This window comes from Caloenas nicobarica, chromosome Z (assembly GCF_036013445.1).
Source record: "Caloenas nicobarica isolate bCalNic1 chromosome Z, bCalNic1.hap1, whole genome shotgun sequence".
NCBI lineage: Eukaryota > Metazoa > Chordata > Aves > Columbiformes > Columbidae > Caloenas > Caloenas nicobarica.
The window spans coordinates 35914498-35940085 of NC_088284.1; the positions used below are offsets into that span (position 1 = coordinate 35914498).

General features: G+C 38.1%; 1 protein-coding gene across 2 annotated transcripts in view; it reads right to left on the minus strand.

The window, feature by feature from the left end:
* Positions 1-25185, minus strand: part of COMMD10 (COMM domain containing 10) — a 111649-nt gene extending 86464 nt beyond the window's left edge. The window contains exons 1-6 of one of the 2 annotated variants that reach the window (XM_065657591.1): positions 25132-25185; positions 24910-25000; positions 23084-23194; positions 21346-21501; positions 3623-3733; positions 2051-2121 (exon numbers count right to left, since the gene is read on the minus strand). In XM_065657591.1, coding sequence (XP_065513663.1) covers positions 2104-2121; positions 3623-3733; positions 21346-21501; positions 23084-23194; positions 24910-25000; positions 25132-25163 — 519 coding nt within the window. In that variant the 5' untranslated portion in view covers positions 25164-25185 and the 3' untranslated portion in view covers positions 2051-2103. Of the gene's footprint in view, positions 1-2050; positions 2122-3622; positions 3734-21345; positions 21502-23083; positions 23195-24909; positions 25001-25131 lie in introns of those variants that run through there. The other variant, XM_065657590.1, reaches the window with a different exon arrangement.
* Between the last annotated feature and the right edge of the window lie 403 nt (positions 25186-25588).

The following is a 25588-nucleotide window of genomic DNA, read 5'->3' on the forward strand; positions in this document are numbered from 1 at the left end:
TTCTCACAAGGAATGCATACATAGCATTCACATTGGAAAAAAAAAAAATAAGAGCTCCCCCAAGAAGCCCTTAGTGGGGAAGATAAAGAGTAAATTCGTAGATGAAATAAAGAGAAGGAAAAGCAAGAAAAGAGCAAAGCCTTCCATAGGAAAAACTGTAATTAGATAACTCAATCTAATGAAATCTGTGGAATGGATTTACAGAATAAATTGGATTATTATCGAAAGACAACACTGGGCAAGAATAGTTTGTTTATCCTAAAGATTTTCAAGCATAAATGTTAACTAGAGATGTGTAAATATACACAATAATAATACCTACATTGTAATGTACCTTACTGGATCTTCCTAGTGAAGAGGCATAGCAGAAACTCTTTAAGAACTCCTCTGTGAAGATATGCAGTACCAATGATGTGACATTTCTGAAACCCTCAGGCCTTTTCTACAGCCTTTACTACATTTTTTTTTTATATGTGGCTCCTATGGTTATAGAAAATGATCACAGTTGCTTAGAAAGCTCTGGACTAGATGGTCTAAGGAATTACTACTGGTAACAGTGGGAAAGAATGTGCAAGTGTGTGCCTATGTGGATAATTATTAAATAAATTACTGAAGGAAACCGATATTAAGACAGTACTTCTTGAGATCAATCTTTGTTTGCAAATAAAAATCATAACTAGCGGATTGTTAATTTGCGCTCCCTCTACTGGTTAATTTACCCTATAGCCATAAAAATAATAATGCTCTGTAAAAAATTCCCAGGCTGTTCTGTTGCCACTCCACAGCCCCCAAAAAATCTGAAACCAAATAGCATTATTAAAGAAAACCCTTATACACAGCCAATATCTTACACATCAGTTCTAAATGTCACCGTAGCTCATTCAAATGTCAGCATGGAAGCAAAACAATCTTGTAGTTCAAAAAGATGTTTCCTACAATACCAGCTTGGTTTGTGTGTCTAGTTCATAGAAATTCCACTTCCCTCAGATTTAGAAATGCAATTAAACATTTCAAATTCTGAATCACTACAAGAAACCACTGGTAATTGGATTTCTAATTGAAAGCTCCTTATTTTGTCTTCCTCACACACAACACCATCAGTGACCTAGCTGTGGAGCAGCCCAGATGACAGGACGGCTGGGGCTGGAAGGCAGGGGCTGGCAGCCCTGCTCACCACGGGGTGAACCGCGCTTCTGTCATGATGCTCAGGGGTTTGTCCCCTTGACTCCTGAGTATCTCCCAGGCTGGCACCTCTGTGACCTCTCGTGATAACTCATACCCCTAATTAACTGCCCCCATGGTGAAAAACTTTAACACGGCATATGTGAAATATTTGTTAGATGCAAACCAAGCATAATTCAAAGTCTGAGTATAAGCAAATGGGAAAATTGTAATGAAACCCAGGAAAAAAGAGTTTACCAAAAATGATGTGATCTGATCCCAAATTACTACTAGTCAAAAGCAGCATATTTCCTGGGCAATGTAAATGTCACTAGCAGCTTGAATCACCTGAAAGAACCAAAGACCACCTCACTTTTGAATTTTGATGGTATAATACCTATGGGACGCTGCATTTCATCTGAAGCTGACAAAATACACTCTATAAATATTTATATAGAATACAGCAGATCCTCTGACTCTTCTAATTTCATGAAGCACAAATAACATTCATATACCCACACATTTTCTGATCACCTCTCCCAGAGAGATAATTTAAATATTACTTTTAAATGTCAGCTCCTGACAACGAACTGTTTAAAAGATCTTTAAGTGAAGTGAGTTGTAGTAAACACTAATGTATTAGTAAAATTTCTTTTAGTTAGAAAAAGTGGAAACAATGGCCAATTTCATTTACCTTGCTCAGTAAGCGGTTTTCTATTAATAGACATAAGTTATGTAGATGAGCAAGAGAAACTTCTATTATTACATACAGATTAGAAATGTAAACATTTAACACCTCACATAACGTCTGACTTTTAGAATTTATTCTGAGTATTCTCAGAAAAGCAAAGAGGCAGTGTGACAAACAGCACTACTGCCCCCTAATGAAACAGCTCACGGAAGCTCCTCTGTAACAGCATGTCAGGTCTCTCCCGAAAAAATTCAAGCTAAATACATGAACTATAAGGAAACAAAACAAAACAAAAAGTGTAATAAGAAATGAAGACAATCATTAAGAACATACATGCTAAATTCATGACAGACTTCTGTGCAAAAGGCACACATGTTTGGGGAAGGAAAAATAGAAGTATCTAGGATTTTCAGATGACTTAATACAAAGAGATCATGCAAAATACAGAACAAAAATTATGCTCCAACACTTCTGTCAATATATAAGCAGATATTAGTCAATCTTAAACCTAGTCTATAATAGGATATAATAATTCAGAAAAAAATCCCTGTCATTATCTTCACACCAGTCCAGGTTTTTAAATTTTAGTGTCTGTTGTGCGAGAGCATCAGTATGTTTTTCTTGTAGCACTGTTCTATCTAAATGCCAGTTGTAAGTCTATTCTAGGCTTGTAATTATTGCAAAATAATTCTGATCTTGGTATCTAACTATACCAACAAAAAGAAATAGAGATGAAACAATTAAAAAAATCTACTTGCTGAATTCTGTTTGTAAAGGAAAGACACAAACTTTCTGTGTCATGTGAAAGTGACTTTTTTTTCCCTCATTTTTTTAAAATTGTTTTACCACAGAACTGAATCTCTATGCAGTGCTGCCTAATGCAGCTTGGACATAAAATATTGTCTGGTTCCTCTATTTGCATTTAAAAAATACAGATTGCAGTGCACTGCTGAAAAAAATACAACTACTGTGGGTCCTGGTGAGAAGCATAAACCTAAGCTTTTCTATTTTACTATAAATTAGAAAGTCCACACACATAAGTAAAATTACTGTGATTTAAATGCAATGCTGAAGCAGAACTGAATTCTGATTTTTCCCCTCAAGTCTTTTATGCTGACTTTTTCATAGATGAATATTCTGACAGACACCACAGAAGTAAAGACTCCAATTTCTATTAGCAAGATAAGGTAAAAAGTAATTCATGTGTTTAATTTAAAACATGGTAGCTAACAGAGGACACAGATTTTATGGACAAAAAATATGTTTATTGAACACAATGGAACTTAAGACTTTACCTCAAAACCTTCAAATATTGGCTGTGGCCTCACATACTATGTCATCATTCATATAAATACATCATTAGCACGGATAGGTTACAAGTGATCAGTAATATTTTACATAACTACACATGGTAGAAGGCTGCAAGCTACTAGGCATTAAAAGTATAAGAAGTATGAATCACATGCTATGTGATAAAAATTAATTATCTACAAAGATGTTTTAGAGATCTAAAATAACCATATTCCACGATATTTCTCTGTTATGTTACAGCCCAAAGAGGTGGTAACACAGCTCTCAGTCTACCTAATAGATAGGCTATTACATCAGTACTTCACAATTCTAAGTGATTACTACAATTTTACGAAATGTAGAAATGATAACTCTGGCAAAACAAGCAACGATCAAGAGTTCCAACTTGTGCCTCCAAACTTTGAACATAAGGCCATCACCACCAACCCATTCCAACTCTGCCAGGTATGTATTTCTTACCTTTGAATCTTCATTGCTCATTCCCAGCTCTAGCACAGCTTGAGGAGACTTAAGCTTCGCTTGCATGGACTCTGCCATTTGAAGATTAAGCTGCCATCCAATTGTTTCAAGCTATAAAACACAAATTTACATTACAATCAGATGGTACAGAAGCTCTCAGGTCAGCTTTCAATATTGTGAACAGTCTGTGTCAGTGAACACAATGTCAGGTTCTACAAATGTAAAGCATTTTTATACAATGCACATTCTGCAAATTCTCCTGGACTCCAAGACAGATTTGCTTCTCTCTTGCCAAATATATCAGTTCAAACTGCCTGTGACCACCCAAAATAAAGCAACCTCATATGCCTCAGATCTGCTCGAACCAATCCAAAAAAACACAACTAAGGATCCAAACTCCCTGTGGGAAGTTTACCAGCAAAGTTATGGATTCAGTTTTATTTCATACTTATATTTTAGGAAAAAAATTAAAAATTACCAATAAATGGTAAACCACCTCCAGCTAAAAATGGTAATTTCTTAATCAACAGATCTACTCATGTGTGTTCTACCATATACAGATGTTAATGACAAAAATAATTTGGTGCTGCTTTTTAAATTGTTACTACTGAAAAACCAAAAACCACTTAAGCATGTGAGCAACAGAATTTTTAATCAAAAGATACACAAAAATACATCTCAAATTGCTTTTTAATCATTAATCTAAAATGATATTCAAGCATTATCAAACTATACCTCACACATAAATGAAGTACGCAAGAACAGAATTACAAGTCTTTCATGAAATAACTTGGCCTTCCTGAATAAAGAAAAGTAGAAATATGAGCCTTACTATCTGGCAAGTTAATTTGCACATGAGATCTTTTTAATCTAGTGTCTTTTCTCTGCTAGTAAATATTGTGGCTGACTTGGTAGAAGTGAAAGTGCACCACGTCTCATTTAACCTCCTACCAGTCCAACAATTCTGCTAAAATCATCAACAGCACAGAGCCACCCCAGCAGCACTGCGCTGTGAATCAGAGCAGAGAAGCCAACACATGTCCTGCCTCCTACAGTGACAGCAACCTCTAGGTGAAAGCCAGAAGAGAAACTGAGTGGCAGAAGCATCTTCCATGGGCACAACTCAAAGACAGAACTTCCAAAATTTATTGCAGCTATACCATTTACGTTTACAGATTAATGTACACTAAATTGCATTTTTTTGTGTATTGCCTCAATATTATACCAATTACGTAACAAACACTGAATGCTGTATGACTAAGTATACCAAAAGGAAAATGACATCTCTTGACCTGTTACCACCACTGCCAGTCCAGGATGGTTACGGAGGTCAGCCAAGGCTAAACAAAGTTAAAAGAAAGACACAGACGGTCTCAGACTGACTATGTGTACAGCTATAGGAAAAGGATAGTAGGAGGAACCTCAACAGGTCAGCCTGCAGCCTGTCAGCCGCTCTGCAATAAACGCCCCTATTCTGGCTTCATTCTGTAGTAAAAATAAGGAAGTTTACACATTAATCAAATCGATGAAAGCATCCATACAACACAAACAGACATAGCTAAAATGCTGTAAATCTGGTCTAGCTCATTATGTGGTAGGTGCAGCTCTAGTAAGAGTATGCCTGCAGCCTATGAACTAAAGATGCTTTAAAAGACAAGTTTTATACATTCTGAAAGCAGAGTAATTCTCCATCATAATTCTCTGGTTTGATTTCCTCTCACCTGACTATATCAAGGTTAATGAAAACAATAAGGCATTGCCTATCCCACGCAAAAGTACAGCACAATCCAAAGCAGATTCTGTGTATCTGCTCAAATCAATCACACTAATGGACAAGTCTGCCAAGCCCCTGTGCTGTCAGTTGTCTGGAATCTTCCAGAAAATTATACCACAATGACAGAGCTGGAAAACTTTTTTCTCTCCACAAAGTTCAATGAAATTAAGTAATTACCTCTGTTTCTCTCAGGAGCATAAAGATCTTAGCATCTTACCTTACTCTAGGTTTTGGATCAAGAAAGAAGTTCCATTCAGTTAAAGAACTCTATCAAAATAGATAATGTTCAACAGAGAAGGACCCAAATTCTGTCTCATGGGCTAGTGGTGGGAGCAGCCCGAAGCACAAGACAGGTAACAGTACCACCTATTTTGATAAAACAGCTAACCACTCTGGTCAAACACAGATAGTGAGCAAGATCTGGAATGTGATGGCTCTTTATACTGTAGTCACTAAGGTTCAAGCCCCACATGCCTCAATTTAGACAGGCCTTTCTATCAGTTACTTAAACTGTTTATTGTGGTAGTATGGAAACCAAGCCTTAGACAGGCTAGCAGCTTATCCAGAATTATAAAACAATGCCACTAGAGACAAGAACAATATCCTAGGAAGCCTGACTTTTTAAGACTTTCCTAAAGCCGTTAAAGAGTGACTGTATGTAGCATAAAAAACAAACCATCAAAAGTAAAGAAATACAAATTTATGTCTTCTATTACACTTTTAATACACATCAATCCAGGAATATTGTAGAGGGCTCAGAACAAATACAGTATATGTGGCAGCACAGTGGCCTGAGTTTATCGCTGAATAGCAGCCATAATTCTTTTTTCTATACTGCTTTACCTTAAAATTACTTTGTTTTCCCGTACGATTCATGTGTTTTTCCTGTTTTAAATATAGCTGTATGAGAACAACTTCTGATTAACAAACAGTATGCTGCCTAAGGCTTCAAAATGGTCTGACTATTTATTTTCTTGAAAGAAAAATGTAACATGTATCTGGCTATGGTCATGTTTACTTAGAAGACATTCAACATCCAGAAATACCAATTAACCTTTTGAGAGTGGTGACATGTTTCTGCATGGCATTTCTGTCAAGGCACAGTATTTGGTAGCCACAAAGTGGTACATATTTTAGGGCCATTGTTTTTTTAAAAATGAAAGGGCTACAAAATTATTTTCGCTTCTGATATAAAACTTGTTACAGAAAACAGAACATTGGGAGAGACTATATGGTGCCAGAATCTGCAATACATTACCTGAAAAGCATTTACTGAGGGGGGCAGGGAAGTATTTCTCTATAACTAGCATGAAAATAAAGCCATGTTTTTAGTTACTGTAGACCTTCAGCTACTTTTTACTATTTATCAGCAGTTTAGAGATGTGCAAGCTACCTTGTCACTGCAACAACAAACATTGTTGAAAATGTACTATTTAGAACTGTAAGCTCTCACTGTTATCTCCAGCACTTATTTAACCTCAGGGTTATGTTTAGAAAACAAAAGACAGGTGCAGGCTGGAAAACAATGACAGGAAGAAACATAGATACTAAACAAAAGCAATGGTAAGCACTATTAAAATGCTTCGGATCTGCTGCAGGAAACCTATGGCAAATGATTCCAGGCTGCAAAGATATGAGGAAGCTTTTGACAGCCCCTATAATCCTCGGTTCCCATGTCCACTTTGTTCCACTCACGCTTGTGAAGAAGACACCATGACAGCCATGACTAATAAGCATGGAAGAACCTACACTTCTCCCTTCCAGCACTCACACAGAACCAGCTGCAGAAAAGGTAAGGTGGTGCAGCTGCTACACCTGCTCTGCACCCCCTATAAATGTAGTGCCACCCACGCCTGTCCCATATCCACAGTAAGGAGCTGTCAGGTTGCCTAATACAAGAGGATCTTACACTTCATCTATAGATCACTAACACCTTTACAAGTAAATAAATATATAATCTCTGGTCAATTTATGATGATGTCTATGATATCCACAGTCATTTTCCTCCAGTGTAAAACACGGGAGCTTCCAGCTCTTGTCCACTATCTTGTCTACCAGAGTACTTCCCATATTAAATAGTAGAGCATAGTATTTTACATATTAGGACAAGATCATCAGCAATCTAACAGAACTATGGTAAAACACCTGGGTGAAAGTCACCCTCTGCAAAAATCCCATTCACCCTAAATGTCACATCAGCTTTCACAGCTTTTCTGATACGAACTTTAAGCACAATCTCCAACCAAATAAAGGACTTCACCAGCCAAAATTAGCATTCACAGAATCCACCACTTCCCTCATCACTTACAGACCATTACGTTTTTACATACTATTGTCTCTTTCTCATGTTATTTTCACTACAGTTCCTTGCTTTCACTTTTGACTGCCTATAAACATTACTACAAATTAAAACAAAACTGAGAAGAAATTCAATAAATCAGATAAATATGACAAGTTTCTATATTAGTTGTCAAAAAATCTAAATACTTCTCCTTTCTCAACTATGTAAAGGTATTTATCTTATACCCTTTAATGAGAAATCAAATAAATGTTCTCTGGCAAAGATATTCACGCTAAAAACGTCAGGGAAGAAATAGGTTTATTAGATTCAAAAATGAAAGACTTCAGCTTTGAGAGTGAAGGCAGATTCGACATCCAGAACAGGTGGGTTGTAGGACTCCAACCAGAAGGACCAAGAACAGAGCCAAAGTGACTGAGAAACTCACACTGAAAAAAAATACGTTGGTGAGGACCTTAATTTGAGCAAATAAAATACGTGGGAATATTGGGAAAAAAGGGAAAACTAAAAGTGGAAACAATTTCAGAAAACACATGAGCAGCTAAAATGTCTTCCCTAACTCTTCCAACTTCAGCTGTTCAAAACTTCTGGAGCAGGGTCCAGTATTTTTAAGAGAGGAGAGGCAAAAAGGGGTTTAAATGCTCAGTCAGTACCAGAGCAGGGAAAGGGAGTATTTTCTTATTTTAGACTTGAGTGATATACTGAGATCACATTTCCTGTCTGTTTCTACATCCATGAAGACTGGAAGCTTGTTTTAATTTTAAATGGAAAACTGGAATTTTCATATCAATTAATTGCTTCTAGAAGATTAAACTTTCAGAAGGTCATCTAACACCATAAAGAATCATCACATGAACTATAGAAAATTGGTATTACTGCCTTCAGAACTCACTGATGTAACACAAACAGCTTACTTCTTACCACAATGCAAGCAGGATGACATAATACCATGCAAACCACTACTTCTCCTCCATGGGTAACCCATGATTTGGCACCTATTTGTCCCTTAGAAAGTGCTGTAAGCATTGACCTCAGAGCAAGTGGGAGTAACAATTAGTAAACAAAGCACTGAACCTGCAGTATGGAAATACTGCTTAGACACATAAAATCAACATGACTGAGGTTTTTATAACCAACAGAGATTAAGACAGTTACAGAAAAGCTGATCATTTTATAGCTCAAATTTAACGTATTATGAAGATGTAATTATTTCAATCAGATTCTTGCACTCCATTCTCTTGGCAAGATCTGCAGCTTTCAGAACACCTATCTTTCCCTAAATAGAATATTATGTACTTCACTTCTGTGTAATACTAAAACATGAAATCACAATCTTCAGTTAATGAGAGAATAATTATATTGTATTATATTCAGAACACATACACAATTCAGAACACATGCGCAAATACAATTAATCAGCATTATAGGTTAAATATAATTTAACAAGCCACTATAAATAAACTGGCTACAGGAAAGATTATCAAGATCCTGGCATTTCCATTATTAGCTGCTCGGACAAACAACTGTATGCATTTCTACAGGGAGACAGAAATGCCAATTAGCACTTAGCAAATAGCAAGAAAAAGAATTTTCAAAATTGGAATTTCATCTTAAAGTCTAAGAAGTGAAAAAAACAGTCCTCTAGGCTGAACACTTGTTAACAAGTCTGATGGGCAGAGGATGCAGATGCGATTCTAAATTAGTAGCACTGTTCAGTATTCTTTTGTTTGTGGGTGAAAAAAAGCTTATGAAAGCCCTGAATGGGAAAGGAATACCTAGCTTAAGCAAACTAGCATAACCACTTTTTGAAGTCTACTACTACTAATATTACAAAAAAATATTTTCAGAATTGCCAAAAGGTAACTGGTAAAAAAAGTGGCAACATTATCACTACATTGGGTAATGTTTGAAAATCAACTATATAATAATTTTTCAACTGTATTATTTCAGTTGGGTATTTCTCCCATCATCAATGGGTTATGTTTTAGTTCGTCTGTTTGCACTTTGTTTTTTTATAAGTAACAAAACCTCCCAATAACATGTGCCTTTTTAGAGAGCAAAAGGTTTCCATTACCCTGAAGTTGCTAAGGGGCTGTTGAAGCTTTCCAACATGAGGGATGAGAATTTTAAAGCAAACTGAGCCTGTGGCCCATCGTCAGAATGAAAAACTAGCAAGAGTAACCTTTAGAGTAATTATGTCACATGCTGCGAAAATTGAGAAGAACAACATATACTAAGGAAATCACGGTATGATACTAAATCTTACTCATCTAGTTCATAATGTACTTATCAGTTCAGTTGAATTGGCCTCCAGTGACAAGACTAACTTGAGCACAGTTGAAAATAAGTCTTAACATCCCCCCTGAAAATTCAAACCTTGGCACAAAACTGAGTGCTTCTAATAGTGCAACCTCTTGCAGTATTGGTGGTGCTGAAGGACTTGGTTAATATGGACGTACCTGTTCTTCGTTCCCAGCAGCTTCGTACGGCACAGAATGCAGGTTTAGACTTGCATAGCTGAAAAACAACATCCAAGTCTCCTGACTTCAAGTCAGTACTCAAACAGCCACTTCAGAGTAGTTTAATACAGTTACTGGTGGTTCATATAGTTACTGTCCTTCACAGGCAGTCTGATTAATTTGAGGACAGGCGGAAGCACTGTAATTGACTTCATTTTTGTGAGGTTTTTAAAAACTGCAATAGAAATTGAATGCCAAAAACAACTTCTTACTGACTGAATCGTTATGGATACCACAGAAAATGGCCTTCTTTTAGGCAGAAGCCTAACTATTTCAGATAAAGTAGGATGGTTACAGTAATACCGAAACTAGTTTCATGCACCACTGGTATGTGGGCCCACCCGTTTGACTTTCAAGTACTTTGATCCTTATTTTGAGAGGCCATTCAGTTCAAAATGATATGGTATTCGTGATAACTCAAGTGTTCCTGTACGTGGGATTATGTCTTTCATATCCTAAAAAAACCACCAACCAAACAACAACAACAACAAAAAACAACACACCAACCAGCTTGTTTCTTTAAAGCTTTTTCTGGAAAAAAAAAAAAAATATAAAAGTGTAATGGCACTATTTTTCAGACTTACAGTCACCTCATCTATTTCTACCAAATGTTGTGTATCTCTTAAGAGCATTGTATCAGTTTATACACAGCAACTACTCTTCTTCAGCTTCACTACATCCATATTGGAGTGCTCACCTAGCCAAAAGGCTACTTTAATTCACAGTCTAAACTAAATATTGATAACTTAGGATTCCAAAGTCTAAACTTCTAGTATTATAGTGTTAAGAGTGAGTAACTAACACTATAGCAGAGTGCATAATAGGGGGATGGAAACTCAGCCTTCAGTCCATTCTTGAGGAAGTAGATTTATGATAGCTGAAGAAATAAGGTTGAAGATCTACCCTTGAGTAGCACCAAGTATCACACACTTTAAAGACAGAGCCTGACAAATTCAGGAAGTGCACTGTATGATGTGTCTGCTTGCAGTGATGGGGAAAATGAACAACTCAATGTCTCTGGCTACATGAACCTTAGGAAGGAACCTGTCCCGACGCCAAAGGCAACAACTACAGAAAGAGAAAAATTAAATCCTGTTTTAACAAATGAAATCAGAGTTTTCTCTTTTTAACTCAGACACCAACTCATTTCAGCAATTTTTCCCTCTAATTTGAGAGGAATAGTCCAACCTTAAAGACAAAAACATTTCCCGGAACAATCTGAAAGAGCTGTTTATGTAATTTAAGATGTCCATAGTATTACTCTCACTGAAGCTGTCAGGAACAATTAATTGAGACATAATAGGATATGAAAGACATCTCCAGCAAATCTTTTTCTCATATTATTACAATACCATATATCACACTGTCAAAAACCACTTAAGAATGTATTCCAACTAACAAAATATTTTAAGGAAATAAATAATAAGAATTTTTATGGTGTAGATCTTTCACTTAAAATACACGTATATCAGTTGATCTAACCAAATAACCTAGAGGAAAATGACTATGGCTATCCTTTCACTCAGTTTAATTCTTGAAAGAGCAAGTCCCATAGTTCCTCCACTGAAGACCAAGTACTTCTCATTTCATCGTAGAAAAAGAAAGTCAGAATACTCCTATTTTAAACTTTGGGGGTCCTCTCTCCTCATCTTTTAGCAATCAAATGAGACAAAATGTACTAAGTCAAGTACTGCAACACAGATGTATGGTTTTAATTAATTAACTATCAGTTTTGTATGGATGGGAGAGGACGGATGGAGTGTTACATGTTAGGAAAAGCACTGGTATACAGCACACTACTCTAACTTCAGATCTGTGTAATCACACCAACATAAAACTGGAGCAAACCTTTAAGTGTGCTCTCTACAATTTACAGCCTAAGATGCCAATTCTGCTCTCTGCCAGCACACTCAGCATTGCAGAATCAAAACTCCAAATTACATATGAAAATGTCAATTTTGCCTGCTGTGATGATGAAAATAATTTAGGCAAGAGGCCAACAGAAAGATGACAAAACATGTCTGACTGTGAACTCCTTCAAAAACACTCCCTGTCTGCTTAACAAAAGAATGTTAGTGCAGAGGAGACACCAGCAGGATGAAGGTAAAAGTGTACTTAATATAGCAAACAAATATTAAAACCAAATAAAAGGTGCACATTTGTAAGAGGAAGGCAGTGCGTGAAAGGCATAATTTGCCAATCATCACAGGCAGGGCCTTAATCACAGGAATATTCTGTAATCGGGAAAACAGTGTTTCCTTTAAGATAAATCCCAGATCAAACATCAGTTTCCTACTGATGGGAAACTCTAGCACTGGGGGCAGGAGAGATGGCTGCATGAACACACTGACTTCCATTCTTATGGTTGCTACCGACTTCAGTTGTACTAAGGTGGCATGTATATCTTTGAAGGAACTCCTGGATGTTGCAGCTCCTTTTCAACAGGCCTCACCTAACAAGTGCTCCATGGGTAAGGAAGTCTGCAGTGAAACAGCTGGATTTTCACATCAGCTGCATAAATTTTCTGACTACAGTCCTCTACCACATTTTGAATAGTAATGGAAAAACCTGATGGTATATAGTATTTCAAAATCTGTCCCACTACTGTACAAAAATATTCAACTTCAATACAATTCAGTATATCCCATTTTATAAATGGATTACTAAGGCATTTTGTGGTTTCAGTGAAAATACTCTTCATGGCAGATTTAAAATCTGTAAGACTCAATTTTTATCCAGAGATATGAGTCACAAATTGAATGACCAGGTAAATCTTACAAATTAAACCCAAGACTCAGAGCGGTCACCACAAAAATGGTACGTAACTATCAACAAATCCTTACATACATCCACCCATCTGGAAAACAAAGTCAAGATAATAGTTTGTTGGGTTTTTTTTAAAAAAAAGACAAGAAAGACTGTTATTAAAGACAGTCAAAACACATATTCACAGCCAAGTTAGGCAGAGGTTGCAAAGGCAACTACAGTGCCTCTTGCTAAATTTTAAGACCAGAATTTGCAACCTTAATGATAGTTTTGCAATTTATCTTAGTCAAGGAGTCGTAACAAATAAAAAAAGAATCACTGGATGGATCTTATCTATCTAGTCACAATACTAGAATGCAATGTCAAATCCAATCCTGCCTTAATCTCACAGATACTGCAAGACCATCAGCAAACAGACAAAACAAAACAAAAAGGAAAGCAGCAGCTATGTTCTTCACCAGTAGACAAGAATAATGTTCTAGGGTCTGAAGTAGTACCACATGCTACGATCGTATCTTGATTAGAAATAGCAGTAATTGTAACATAAGGGCAAAGAATGGGTTGGATCGGGTCAGGCAGATGGACAGTGAATTTACAGAATCCTGTAAAAAGACTGACCAAATAGAACACAATTCCCAAAGAAAAAAATTCTGAAAGTTTAAAAAACAAAAAGGAACTATTTATGTGGCTTCATATATTAGCTTCAAAAGAAAGCACTGTAAGACCAATAGACTGCCAACAGACTGGGCCAAAGATGCAGCCGAGTGGTTAAACCAAGTGAGTGGGATAGAGAGACACTGACGAGAGGCACAGGCTATGAGCTATGTTTGCTCTGCAGCTCTCAGATCCCTCACCACACCTTTCCCTATGATACCAGTAACTTTAAGAGGCAGAAAGAAAATAAAATTAGGAGAAATAAGCGTTTTACCTTCATAATCTGGGAATTTCAGCTTGTAATTAATGCTAGAAAAAGCAAGAGGAGCAAGCCAAAAAGCCAATACCTCGGTTACCTCTCAGAGAGGACTTGAATATTAAGAGCATATTAAAAATAGAGACTGAGACTTAACTCTAAAAGGAAAACCTGCACAAGTTACATACCTAAAGCCATCTTACTTTGTGAATATTTAAGGTGAGCTATATTCTTCATCCAAGACTGGCTCTCTCCTGGAGAGTTAATTTCCTCTGACTTCCCTTTTTTTCTGCAAGGATAAAGTCCTGTTTCTCTTCAGCAAACCTTACTTAGCATATATGCCAGGAAATAGCTATTTTCAGACTTCTTTGTTCAATATTCAAACCAGAACTCGTCACATCTTTAATCTTTGCCTTTAAAAAGGGAAAAGACACACACCAAAAAGTACCAGTGTACTTCGAAAGGGAGGAAACAAAATAAATAATATGACATGAAACTGGTAGAGCAAGACTAGTGCTAAGAAGCAACAACTTCAGAAGACTTTTCCCTAATTGAAGTTACTGCAGGTTTGCATCTTTACATGTATTTTAACTGATAAGCAGCCAGCTTGAAAGCAAATGGAAAGGAACTGTATGACGAACATTAGAAACAGCATTCAAATTTCCACAACCCTAGTATTTAGGGATTCACTTTGTGCAAAAGGAAAAAGTGATGTTGTGCTCTGTCTCTCTCTGGGAAATTTGTGGGCACAGAGCAGTGTAAAAATATGCACCAGTCTATGAGCACTTATATGGAAAAGTCATAGCTGACTGGCTCTTTTATATAGCAGAGAATATATAGCAAGATCCAACTGTGGGAAGATGAAGTAAGACAGATTTTAATTAGAGATAGGGCACACATTTTTATTAACCATAAAAAATAACCCAGAAATTACCTGTCATTTCATGCCTTGAAATCACAGCCAGACCTCCATTTCAAAAGCTTTTTTACACATTGAAGAAAAAATGGCTGTTTGTATTAGAGAGGAAGTTACACAAGATAAGCACAGTACTCCTTTATAGCCTTAAAATATGCTATTTTGCATGTAGGAACAGAACACGTGTTTTAGATGTTTTTAATGTACCTTCTTCCAACCTTTACCATTTACACTTTCTTGGTAGAAGACAGAAGAGGGTAAGAAGGATAGGAAGACACTCATTTAAAAAATCTTAAAGAAGTAATACCTATAATTGCAAACAATTAAAATACCTACTAACAAAGCTGGGTGAGTGGAAGATTAAACAGATTCAGCTGTGCTGTAGCTGGCTATGAAAATAAATCTCGGTATAAAACTGGGTCTTGACTACATCTTTCATCATTTGCGTGCTCTTTGCCACTGTATGTGATGGCATCATATAACACAAGCTGGTTCACAATTTATTGTGACAATGCCCGTAGGTACAACATTGTCTTTTTGACCCCTGTTTGTCACTGTAACAACGACTAGTGGATTAGACACTAACAAGAAACAGAAAGATTCTTTCTGTTTGAGCTGTATCCCTCCTTATTTTGCATTTCTTCTGACATCAGAAAGAATTTTTCCCCCATGACACATACATTGCATGTCAAATCGCTTCTTTTCTATCCTAACCACCACAGGATGCATGTGTTTCAGAGTATTTCTGTAGATTTGCCAGCGTTTAACAGAGAGAATTTAGTATATTCACATTACATATATACCCCTTAGCAAGAAGGCCAGTTTCTGAGAAAAATGCTTTCAGAATTTCTCCCATATGGCTTCAAACAGCCAGTCAAGATACAGAATTGACAGCTCTTTCAAGAATTTTAGGTATGTAATTTCACTACTTGCATTCCCACGCATCATTATATTAAGTAAAGCTGTCTGAAGGCTATAAAAAACTTCTCCTGCTTGGCAACTTAGGACTTTTATATTTATTATATATATTTTAAAGATATCTTGAATAGTTTTCCAAAACAAGAAAACTATGAGGCATTTAGCTTGACCTGCCTTTTTAAAACAGATAAGACACAGACTACAAAGAAAGATGCAGAGAACATAATCTAAGGGGAATGGGAGGAGGAGAAAAGCAACATAATTGATGAAAAATTGCCATGAGAATTCCAAGTGAACCCTACTAAAAAGCTAGCTCTTCTTTGCAGAGAGGAAAAAATACACTTTAATCTGATCAATATGTGTCCTGATTTCTCAACCGATAAATTACCAAGCAAAGACTTAAAAACTGGACCAGACTGGTATTTCAGATTGACTATTATCACTGTCCTATCATTCAAGAGGCCAAATTAAGAATGTATTCAAAGAAAAATCTGATACAAATACCATCATTCTAATTGACTAGGATTGTATTGTACAGCAGAAATAATATCATAAAGGGACTGCCATACGAGTAAAGATTCAAAGAACCAATTAATGCAACAGGAGAATATACATCATGAATAACTCTGTGCAGCTGAAGACTGCCTATAGTTCAGTGAAGAAAAATGAAAATATGAAGTGAGAAAATAAATGCTATTAAACAATACAGCTTTAGTTTAACTCTGTCTTGAGAAATTAATAAAAACTATAATGTCCTATCAATTAAGCAGTCTGCACCAAAAAAATTTCAAATACTGATGTTCAAAAAAGAACACTTTTTTCGTTAACAATTAGAAGTAGTGTTCAATATGCCATTGAAAACTTCACCTAATCAGTATTCTGGGAAATACTTGTTCTGTTGCACTAACAAAATCGGTTTGGCTTGGCACCCTAATGAAGCTATCAGCCAGCTCATAACCATCTACATCTCTTGCACAGAACTAAGAGACCTAAAACCCAGAATACTAGTTTTTACCAAGTTGTAGCTTACAGGTGAGAAAATAATCTGGTTTAAGAGCAACAACATGTCAATACAAGCAAAATATCTGTAAGAAATTACTTCTTAGATTAACCAGTGGTCTGGACTCCAAATCTGAGCACTGCTGCAAGCCAAAAGATGCAGTGGCCTACTCTACACTGTTTTTAAAACAGTGATGAGCCAAATTAATTAGTACTAATTTTGTCCATAAGTTAGTTAATCTTCAGTTCTTCCTTTAATTTGTCCAAGGGCTCCAATGATTGTGCGATGTGCAAACCATACCTCTAAATTAAAAAACTGTCAACCACTGTACATTGCCTTGAAAGAGAAATGAAAGATCAGTGCCTGGTCCTTCTTGTGTATGCTACCTAAAGCAGACTTAGCAGCAGCATTTCAGTACTTCCACAATACACAACTTGTAAGCACCAGATGCCAGGACTCAAATTTATTTTGCCACTTGGGTTTTAGTAAAACACTTAAAAATGAAGATAAAATTCCAATTAGATCTTTCTCAGTTACAATGCAAACTCTGCCTTGCACATAGTTTCCCTGAACACCCTCTCATGCCAGAACAGCACTAACAGAATCTCAGTAATACTAATCGTGACTCTGATTCTGCACTTGGATCCAAATGAGCAATGCCATGCATACACACACTAAAGCCATTATAAAGAAAATTGAGAGTTGATAAGTGTACAGAAAAGCACATGGAAAGTGAAAGCATAAAATACTCACACAAACTCTGAATTCTAAATTAATATGATGTAGCCCTGAACACCACCTGAACAGGTCAATAAAAGCCCCTACCAAATATGCAGCACGAAATAAAAAAATCTGTATTCATAGCATCATATAATAGTTTGGGTTGGAAGGGACCTTTGAAGATCATCTAGTACAACCCTCCTGCTGTGGGCAGGAACACCTTTCAATAGGTTGTGTTGTTCAAATCCCTGTTCAATCTGACCTTGAACACTTCCAGGGATGGGGCATCCACAGCTTCTCTGGGCAGCCTGTGCCAGTGCCTCACCACTCTCATCATAAAAAATTTCTTCCTTATATCCAACCTAAACCTATTCTCCTTTGGTTTAACACTATTGCCCCTTGTTCCACTGCTACAGGCCCTTGTAAAAAGTCTCTCTCCATCTTTCTTATGAGCCTCCTTTAAGCACTGAACAGCTGCAACAAGGTCTCCCCAGGGCCTTCTCCAGGCTGAACAACCAGACTCTCTCAGCCTGTACTCACAGCAGAGCTGTTCCAGCCCTCTGATCATTTCTGTGGCCTCCTCTGGACCCTCTCCAACAGGCCCATGTCTTTCCTGTACTGAGGACTCCAGAGCTGGACCTAGAACTCCAAGTGGGTTCTCATGAGAGTGGAGTAGAGAGGCATAATCACCTCACTTTACCTGCTGGACATGCTCCTTTTGATGCAGCCCAAGATACGATTGGCCTTCTGGACTATAAGAGCACATTGATGGCTCATGTCCAATTTCTCATCCAGCAGTACCCCCAGGTCCTTCTCTGCAGGGCTGCTCTCAATTTCTTCATCCCCCAGCCTGTATTGCCTCTGGGGATTGCCCCAACCCAGGAGCAGGACCTTGTACTTGGCCTGGTTGAACTTCTTCCTATCTTCAAGAAAGAAGACCCAGGGAACTGAAGGCCAGCATATTGGGTTTGCCTGGCAAGGTTTTGGTAACAGGGGTCTACAAGGGTGGCTTCTGGGAGAAGCTGCTAGAAGCTTCCGCCATGTCTGTCAGAGCCAATTCCAGATGGCTCCAAGATGGATTCACCGCTGCCCAAGGGTGAGCCTGTCAGCAACAGTGGTAGAGAACAGAAGGCTCAGGGGGATCTCAATGAACGTATGTAAACACCTGAAGGGAATGCGCAAAGAAAATGGAACCAGACTCTTTCCAGTGGTGCCCAGTGACAGGATCAGAAGCCATGGGCACAAACTAAAACACAGGAGGCTCTGTCTGAACACAGGAAACACTTTTGCACTTTGAGGATGACCAGGCGCTGGCACAGGTTGCCCAGAGATGTGGTGGAGTCTCCATCCTTAGAGATGTTCAAAAGCTGCATGGACACAGTCCTGGGCAACTGACTCAGCTGGCCCCACTTAAGCAGGGTGGTTGGACCAGATGATCTCCAGTGGTTGCTTCCAACCTCAGGCAATCTATGATTTTGCAATTACATTGCTGACAATTATGACAACAAAACAGTCATACTCTTTTTACGTACCTAATATTGCTTCTGTGAGAGAAGTGAACAGCGCAAATCATTAACTTACACATGGCCATGTAAAGAAGCACATCTGTTTTTACAATGGAAAAAGTTAATATAATATCTAGATCAACCTAAAAACCTAAATCATAAATCTAATCTAAAAAAAGCACTCTGATCTAAGTATTTTTCAAGATTCTAACTTTTTTTTAAACTTCAATTAGAGAGGTTGATGAAAGGTATAGAAAAATAATACAGCAAATAATGATGGGATCATGCAGTCATCAGCAGCACTCGTAAGACATTACAAGAAGATTCATAAAATTATAAGGAGATGGCAAGTTCTTCCATTATCCCATGCAATTTTTAAGATATTTTATCTCTCTGTGCCTTGTTAGCAGAATAAATACTTTATTTAGCAATTAGTTCTGTCAATTAAAGTCTATGAGATTAAGGTATTCTCAAAACAAACTGAGAAATTAAATTCAAGTTTTACACTCACACCCAAACTGATACTCAATTTGTTATCTAGGCTAGGAAAAGAAAAAAGGAAGTAAAATTATGCTTTAAGCACATGTAGAGGCACACAACTATATTTGAACCTGCTCTCACACTAAAAAACAAGGAAATTGCACTATGATATTTTGACAGTTGGTTTTCTGCAAGCCTAATTACAAATGACAGTTTAAAACTACTTTATATGGGATGTAATACACTAGCAAAATGCCACCCCATTATATGAGATCATGCTGAAGTCACAAAGAATCTCCAAAACTGTAACATATGCCAGAAGTATTGTATGTTGCAGGGCTCACTAAACTGCAGACAAGAAACAGGGCAATGTCATCCCCAAACTAGGTCACAGAAGGGCCACAACGGTGTATGGTACAAGCTCCAAATAAAAGAGGATCAAAGGTGTTTTTATTGGTTTCTCATATGCTGAAGACCCAGTAGAAAAACATGTATTAGAGCATAACTTGTCTGAGGAAAACTCTCAGACAGCTGCTGTGTAGGGTATCTTCAGAATTGCCTTCCATTCTGCACACATTTGCTGCATTCTGAAAAGTTAGCCTTCCTAACCTTCCGTGATGCCACTCGGTTTTCAAATTACTCACCTCTTTCAATGGACAGTCATACTTGCCTACATACTCACTGTATCGCTGACCATTTAAACTCTGGGACTTGTATGCTTGGCATTGGTAAACATTATCATCTCAAAAAGACAGAAGCCCAAATTGCCTTGTTCGACTCAAATTTTTTTTGCATATTTACCTTATCAGTCATTTACCTGGCTGGGTTTGTGAGTTACTCTAATTTTGCATGTGAAAATTCTACAAGTTTTGTGTCTAAAATTACCCAGTTTTACAGAGGATCAAGGTAAAATATTTTTGAAAAATCACCTGTGATGCGATTCTGAATATCTTTAATCTGCTCCATAGACATATCTTGTCTTCTCAAAATGTGCATTTTACACCTAAATAAAATCCTAGGTTTATTTAGGTGTAAACCTGATGGTATAAATTATGTCGTTCTATTTCTGTCAGTGTGTCATGTGTACCGTATACAGAAAATCTATTTTCTGTGTATATTTTACTAATCGAACCAGAAAGCAACAAACCGAACCTTATCCAAACAAGATATACAGCAACGATAAAAATAAAGCAAGAATAACTGAGTCACTGTTCCACAATTCTTCTGAACCATTTGATCCTGGCTGACACTTACGTGTTCTGCATACATCTTCTAATGCAGTTGAAGGCTTATTATGAATCAACAGAAGGATGTTATTATACCTTCTTATAGATGTACATATTTATGACTAAAGACAAAATGAGATTTCCATAGCATCTACCAAAGTATTCACTGGTAACAGGCACATATGAAGCAAGATTATTATGCCATTGTAGAAAAGTACCTCAAAATTATAGTGAGTATCTCACAAAATGCATCATCCAACCAGCTTACAAAATTAAAGATGGCAGAAGCTCAGATACACTTTAAGTATCGAGAATCAACAGGCTCATGAGCTAAACCACTACAAATGTCACGAGCTTGTTTTACTCTTGCCCTACTGTAAAGCATGTTCACAAGTATTTCCAAATGGCATGTAGGTTGCATTACTTTACACTGCTAACAGCGCACATATATTCAGGTTCCAACAGTTACAGCGGCTCGGCGAACGTGTAACATCTCTTGAAGACAATGGAATTCCACTGCCCAAATCATGTTTATCTACAACCTGATAAGTACCCTTTTATTTTCCAGTACCTTGGCTTGTCACAAACTTCGTATCTTAGTTTAAATCCCTTGCTTTAAAACGAAACTACACAGCTTTACCCTCTCTTAAAAACAAACAAACAAAAAAAACCCCACCACCACAACATTACCTTCTGAGGGGTCAAAACCCTCTGCCTGAACTTTTCAATTGTATCTTGACCTGCAGCTGCCCATGCGCTGGCAAATGCTTCAGTTTTGTCTTGATCCAGGTGAATGCTTTGCAGCTGTTGTTGCAATGAAGCAGGCTTCAAATTATGATAGACTGCCTGTTAAAAGGAAAAATAACCGCTGTTGTTGAGTACTGCTCTATGAGTGGTGCCAGATATACTCTATCACAGATGGCCAGCATGTTCACACAGGATTTTTACTAGCAATTCTATTATGGGACTGCAAGCATCCTGCTCATCTTAACCCTCTGGCTGAGAAAATAGAAAAGTTTAACTACCTCGATTGTGTCTCAAAATGCAATACTACAACTGACTCTTCTCAAAACAGGAAAACCATGAAAAAATGCTTACACAAGCTAGATTTGAGTGTACATATGTGTTTCTACTGTACGTAATGCCAAAGCAGCTACCACTGAAAAAAAACGAAACAAAAATGGGCTTTGAGGTTAATTGTGACCATGAAAAAAGGACAACTTTTCCAAATTCACACTGTTCAAGCAAGCCTGACCTACAAGGTAATGTTCTGAAAAGACAGGAGAAATCTGCCAAAAAAGGTTAGATATAGCCTCCCTATTGGCATCATTTTTTGTGGTAAACATTCTATGTATAATATTGTATAATATTATGCTGCTTTCCACTTTCAAAATAGGACTCTGTCTGCACCAGGGCGGGGAAAAAAATTAAAAAGGAACAACCCATGTGCCAAAGACCATGCAGCAGACTTATTGTCTATAATGTGTCCATAAGCCAAAGGGCTGTTAAAAAAGGTCTGCTTTGACAGAACAGCACTCCAAGAAGTGTAGCTATCTGCAGGAATACAGAAGAGTCCTCATACAACATGTATTCCATCTAGGACTCTTCTTTGGGCAGATATTAACATCCTTCCCCCTTTTTTTTTTTCTTAATGCAAAAGAAAAGTCCTAGAGGAGACTGAACTGCTTTTTTTGTTCATCGTCAGTAATCCTTATATAAATGAAGCAGTCTGATGAAATTAGGACCAGGCAATAAAACAGGTAAGTTTGCTGTCTGGTTGAGATGAAAATTCCAAACTCCGGTCCAGATGTGACCTCAGGTTTCGTTTTGATATTTTGGTGGATAGAAGCCATTTGTTTGCTTTCTTTCTAATGCTGCAGAATGTGTTAACTAAGGGAACTAATCACAAAAACTTTCCCTGTTTCTAAGATATATAGCTCTACACTATGCAGTCACCTCATTCAGACACTAAAACTACATCAGGTGCACCTGTTCACCTAAGTACAGACTGCTGCTGTGCATGAAAGTTTTCCGTAACTGACGCTTCATGTAACCTAAGCAGTGCCAAATAATGCCATCTAATATTTTCCTTACAGGAATTAAAATAATGCATGGCTGGCTTGCTTCCAATGAATAAGAGGAAAGACTACATCACATAATTACCAACACTTTTCTTGGTGTCATGCAGAGCTTGCTTCCACCACCTACGTTTACATTAACTGGAAACTCCCTCCACAAATGCAATGAGTCCAATGCAAATCAGGAAGGCATTCAAACAAAAGCAATAAAACCATGCCTCCAAAACATACACCATATATTAGAGATACATGTTTTCACTACTTCCTTTTTAACTTGACTTTTTTATCTTTGAAATTTAAAATCAGATTAAAAATATATTTATCAGTTCATAAGGACAGAAACAAGGTACCTGTTCCAAAATGAATGATATAGTTTCGAGAACTAGATGAAGATCCTGCTTTTCCAATGAAAAAGCTATTTGAAGCTTTTCTTCCTCCTCTTCACTGAAGCTACTTTCACCCTGAAGCACAAAAATAGTGGTAACATTCCATTTAGCAACTGAGAACATACTTGGTCAATAGAAAAACTTTCTCCCCATTTCTAGAAACATAGTGGCTGTCCAGCTGTTTCTAAATAGAAATAACAAAGTAAAGCTCATTTCCAAAAGAAAAATGCAATGCAATTCCTCTCACTGAAAATCAAAATGAAAAGCAATGAGAATTTACTTGAAATACATCACAAGAAAATGCTTTCTCTTGCACCTGAGAGTCACTAAGGAAATACTTTTCTTTTAACTATCAGATCATACCCAACAACCTTTTATAAATAAAAATAAGGAAAGTACAAAGCGTGTTACTTGAATCAGACCCTGAAGAAAACAAAACGCTAAACTGTAGTGAAGTTAATTACATATGCTTCTTCCACTCTGGATACTCTTCTGAAAATCATCCATGCTGTTCAAAGGAAATAAAGGCCTAATGTATGCTTCTTTCAAAAGCCAGATTTGAATCTATAGCCTACTATATTACTGAAGATTACTGAGAATGTGCAGTATTTTTAAAATACAGCAGTTATATTTATTATACTAGAGCAAATTAAATAGTAATTTATATGTAGATATTGCCATCTTTTAAAATGTAATTACTAACAAATCTATGCAACAGACATCAAAACACCATATTTAAACCACTTAGTAATCCAGAACTGCAAAGCAACACAAAAAAGCAATTGAGCTGTCAGAATAAACAAAATGAGGCAATTACACAAAAACGTCAATGATGGTAATGTCTGTAACAACAGTATCAAAACGGAAACATTATTTGAACCATTAGCTGTTAGAAGGAAATTAAGAGCTCCGAGTATGTGCTTTGTTAAAGCAAATAAGTTTATTCAAAGTTTCCAGCAATTTAATATGCCCTAAAGTCAGATACTTTGGAAAGGCCAGCTGAACAATTCATTAGGTTAATTGAGTGGGCTAAATCAAAAAGACCACTTCCGGTCATGTGAATGCTGGTTAAAACTCTGAAAAGCTACAGAGCTACTAAACTAGTAGTTAAAAATAAAACATAAAATAAAATAAAATAATTTTTTTAAAAAGCGCTTGGTGACATTTTCCAGTAGCCAATGAGTTGATATTCATGCAAAACAACTAAGAAAACCCTCTACAATAAGAGCAACATCCAAGCTAGTAATTTTGGTAGGAATAAAATCAGCAAGGGAATCTAATAATCAAAACAATCCTTACAGTCTCAGAATTATATCTTTTAATACATTTGTATTTCCTATGCATGCTGCTCCTAACCTGTAATATTTTAACTTTTAGTTTGTATATACGTGTGTCCAGAAAACAAATTCTATATTTCTTTTTATGTTTTTTTCTAAACATGAAGCAAGGGAATAAACAAAACCCGACACTTAAAGAACCTCAACAAAACAATTTCTGGTTTAGCATTCATCTGACAGTTTCCCCTGCAATGTTTAGTGCCAAGGTTAGATTCAGCGCCTATTTCACTTGGTGGCACTGTGTGATAAAACCAACTAGTGATTTTACTTCTTTGCTCTTTACCCCGCTCCGCCCGGCGCAGAGCGGCCCAGGCCCGGCGGGACGCGCCCCTGCCCCGGCCCAACGCCGCTCCCGCGCAGGCCAACCCGCCGCTTCCGCCGCGGCCCGCCCGGCGGGCACAGCCGCCTGTGCAACGCGGCCCCCGCGGGCGCCCCCCGGCCCGCCCGGCCAACCTTCAGGTGCAGCTTCTGGAGGAGGCGGGAGAGCAGCCGCGGGAACCGGCCCGGGTCCACGGCGTTCAGCAGCGACACGGCCCGGCGGATGCTGCGCGGAAAGAGAGGAGGCGGTCAGGCGGACTCAGGCCCGGCCCCGCCGCGCCCCGGCACCGCGGCGAGGCCCTGCCCGGCCCTGCCCTGCCGCGGCGGGAGCGGCGCTGCCGCCGGAGCAGCCGGTACCTGTCACTCTCCGGGACGACCGGCGCCGCCATGGCTGCCGCTGCGGCCCCGCCCCACGACGGCAGCCCAGCGGGGCCAAGCGGCGCCGCTCCGCCCCGTCACGGCACCGCCGGGGCTCCGCTGCCCGCACGCTGTCCCGCTGAAGGCGGAGCAAACCTGCGGCGGCCTTCGGGGATTGGGGAAAAATTTAATGGAATATAACAAGGGCAAGTGTAGAGTCTTGCATCTGGGCAGGAGCAACCTCAGGTTCCAGTATAAGTTGGGGAATGACCTATCAGAGAGCAGTGTAGGGGAAAGGGACCTGGGGGTCCTGGTGGACAGCAGGATGACCATGAGCCAGCACTGTGCCCTTGTGGCCAAGAAGGCCAATGGCATCCTGGGGTGTATTAGAAGGGGGGTGGTTAGCAGGTCGAGAGAGGTTCTCCTTCCCCTCTACTCTGCCCTGGTGAGACCGCAT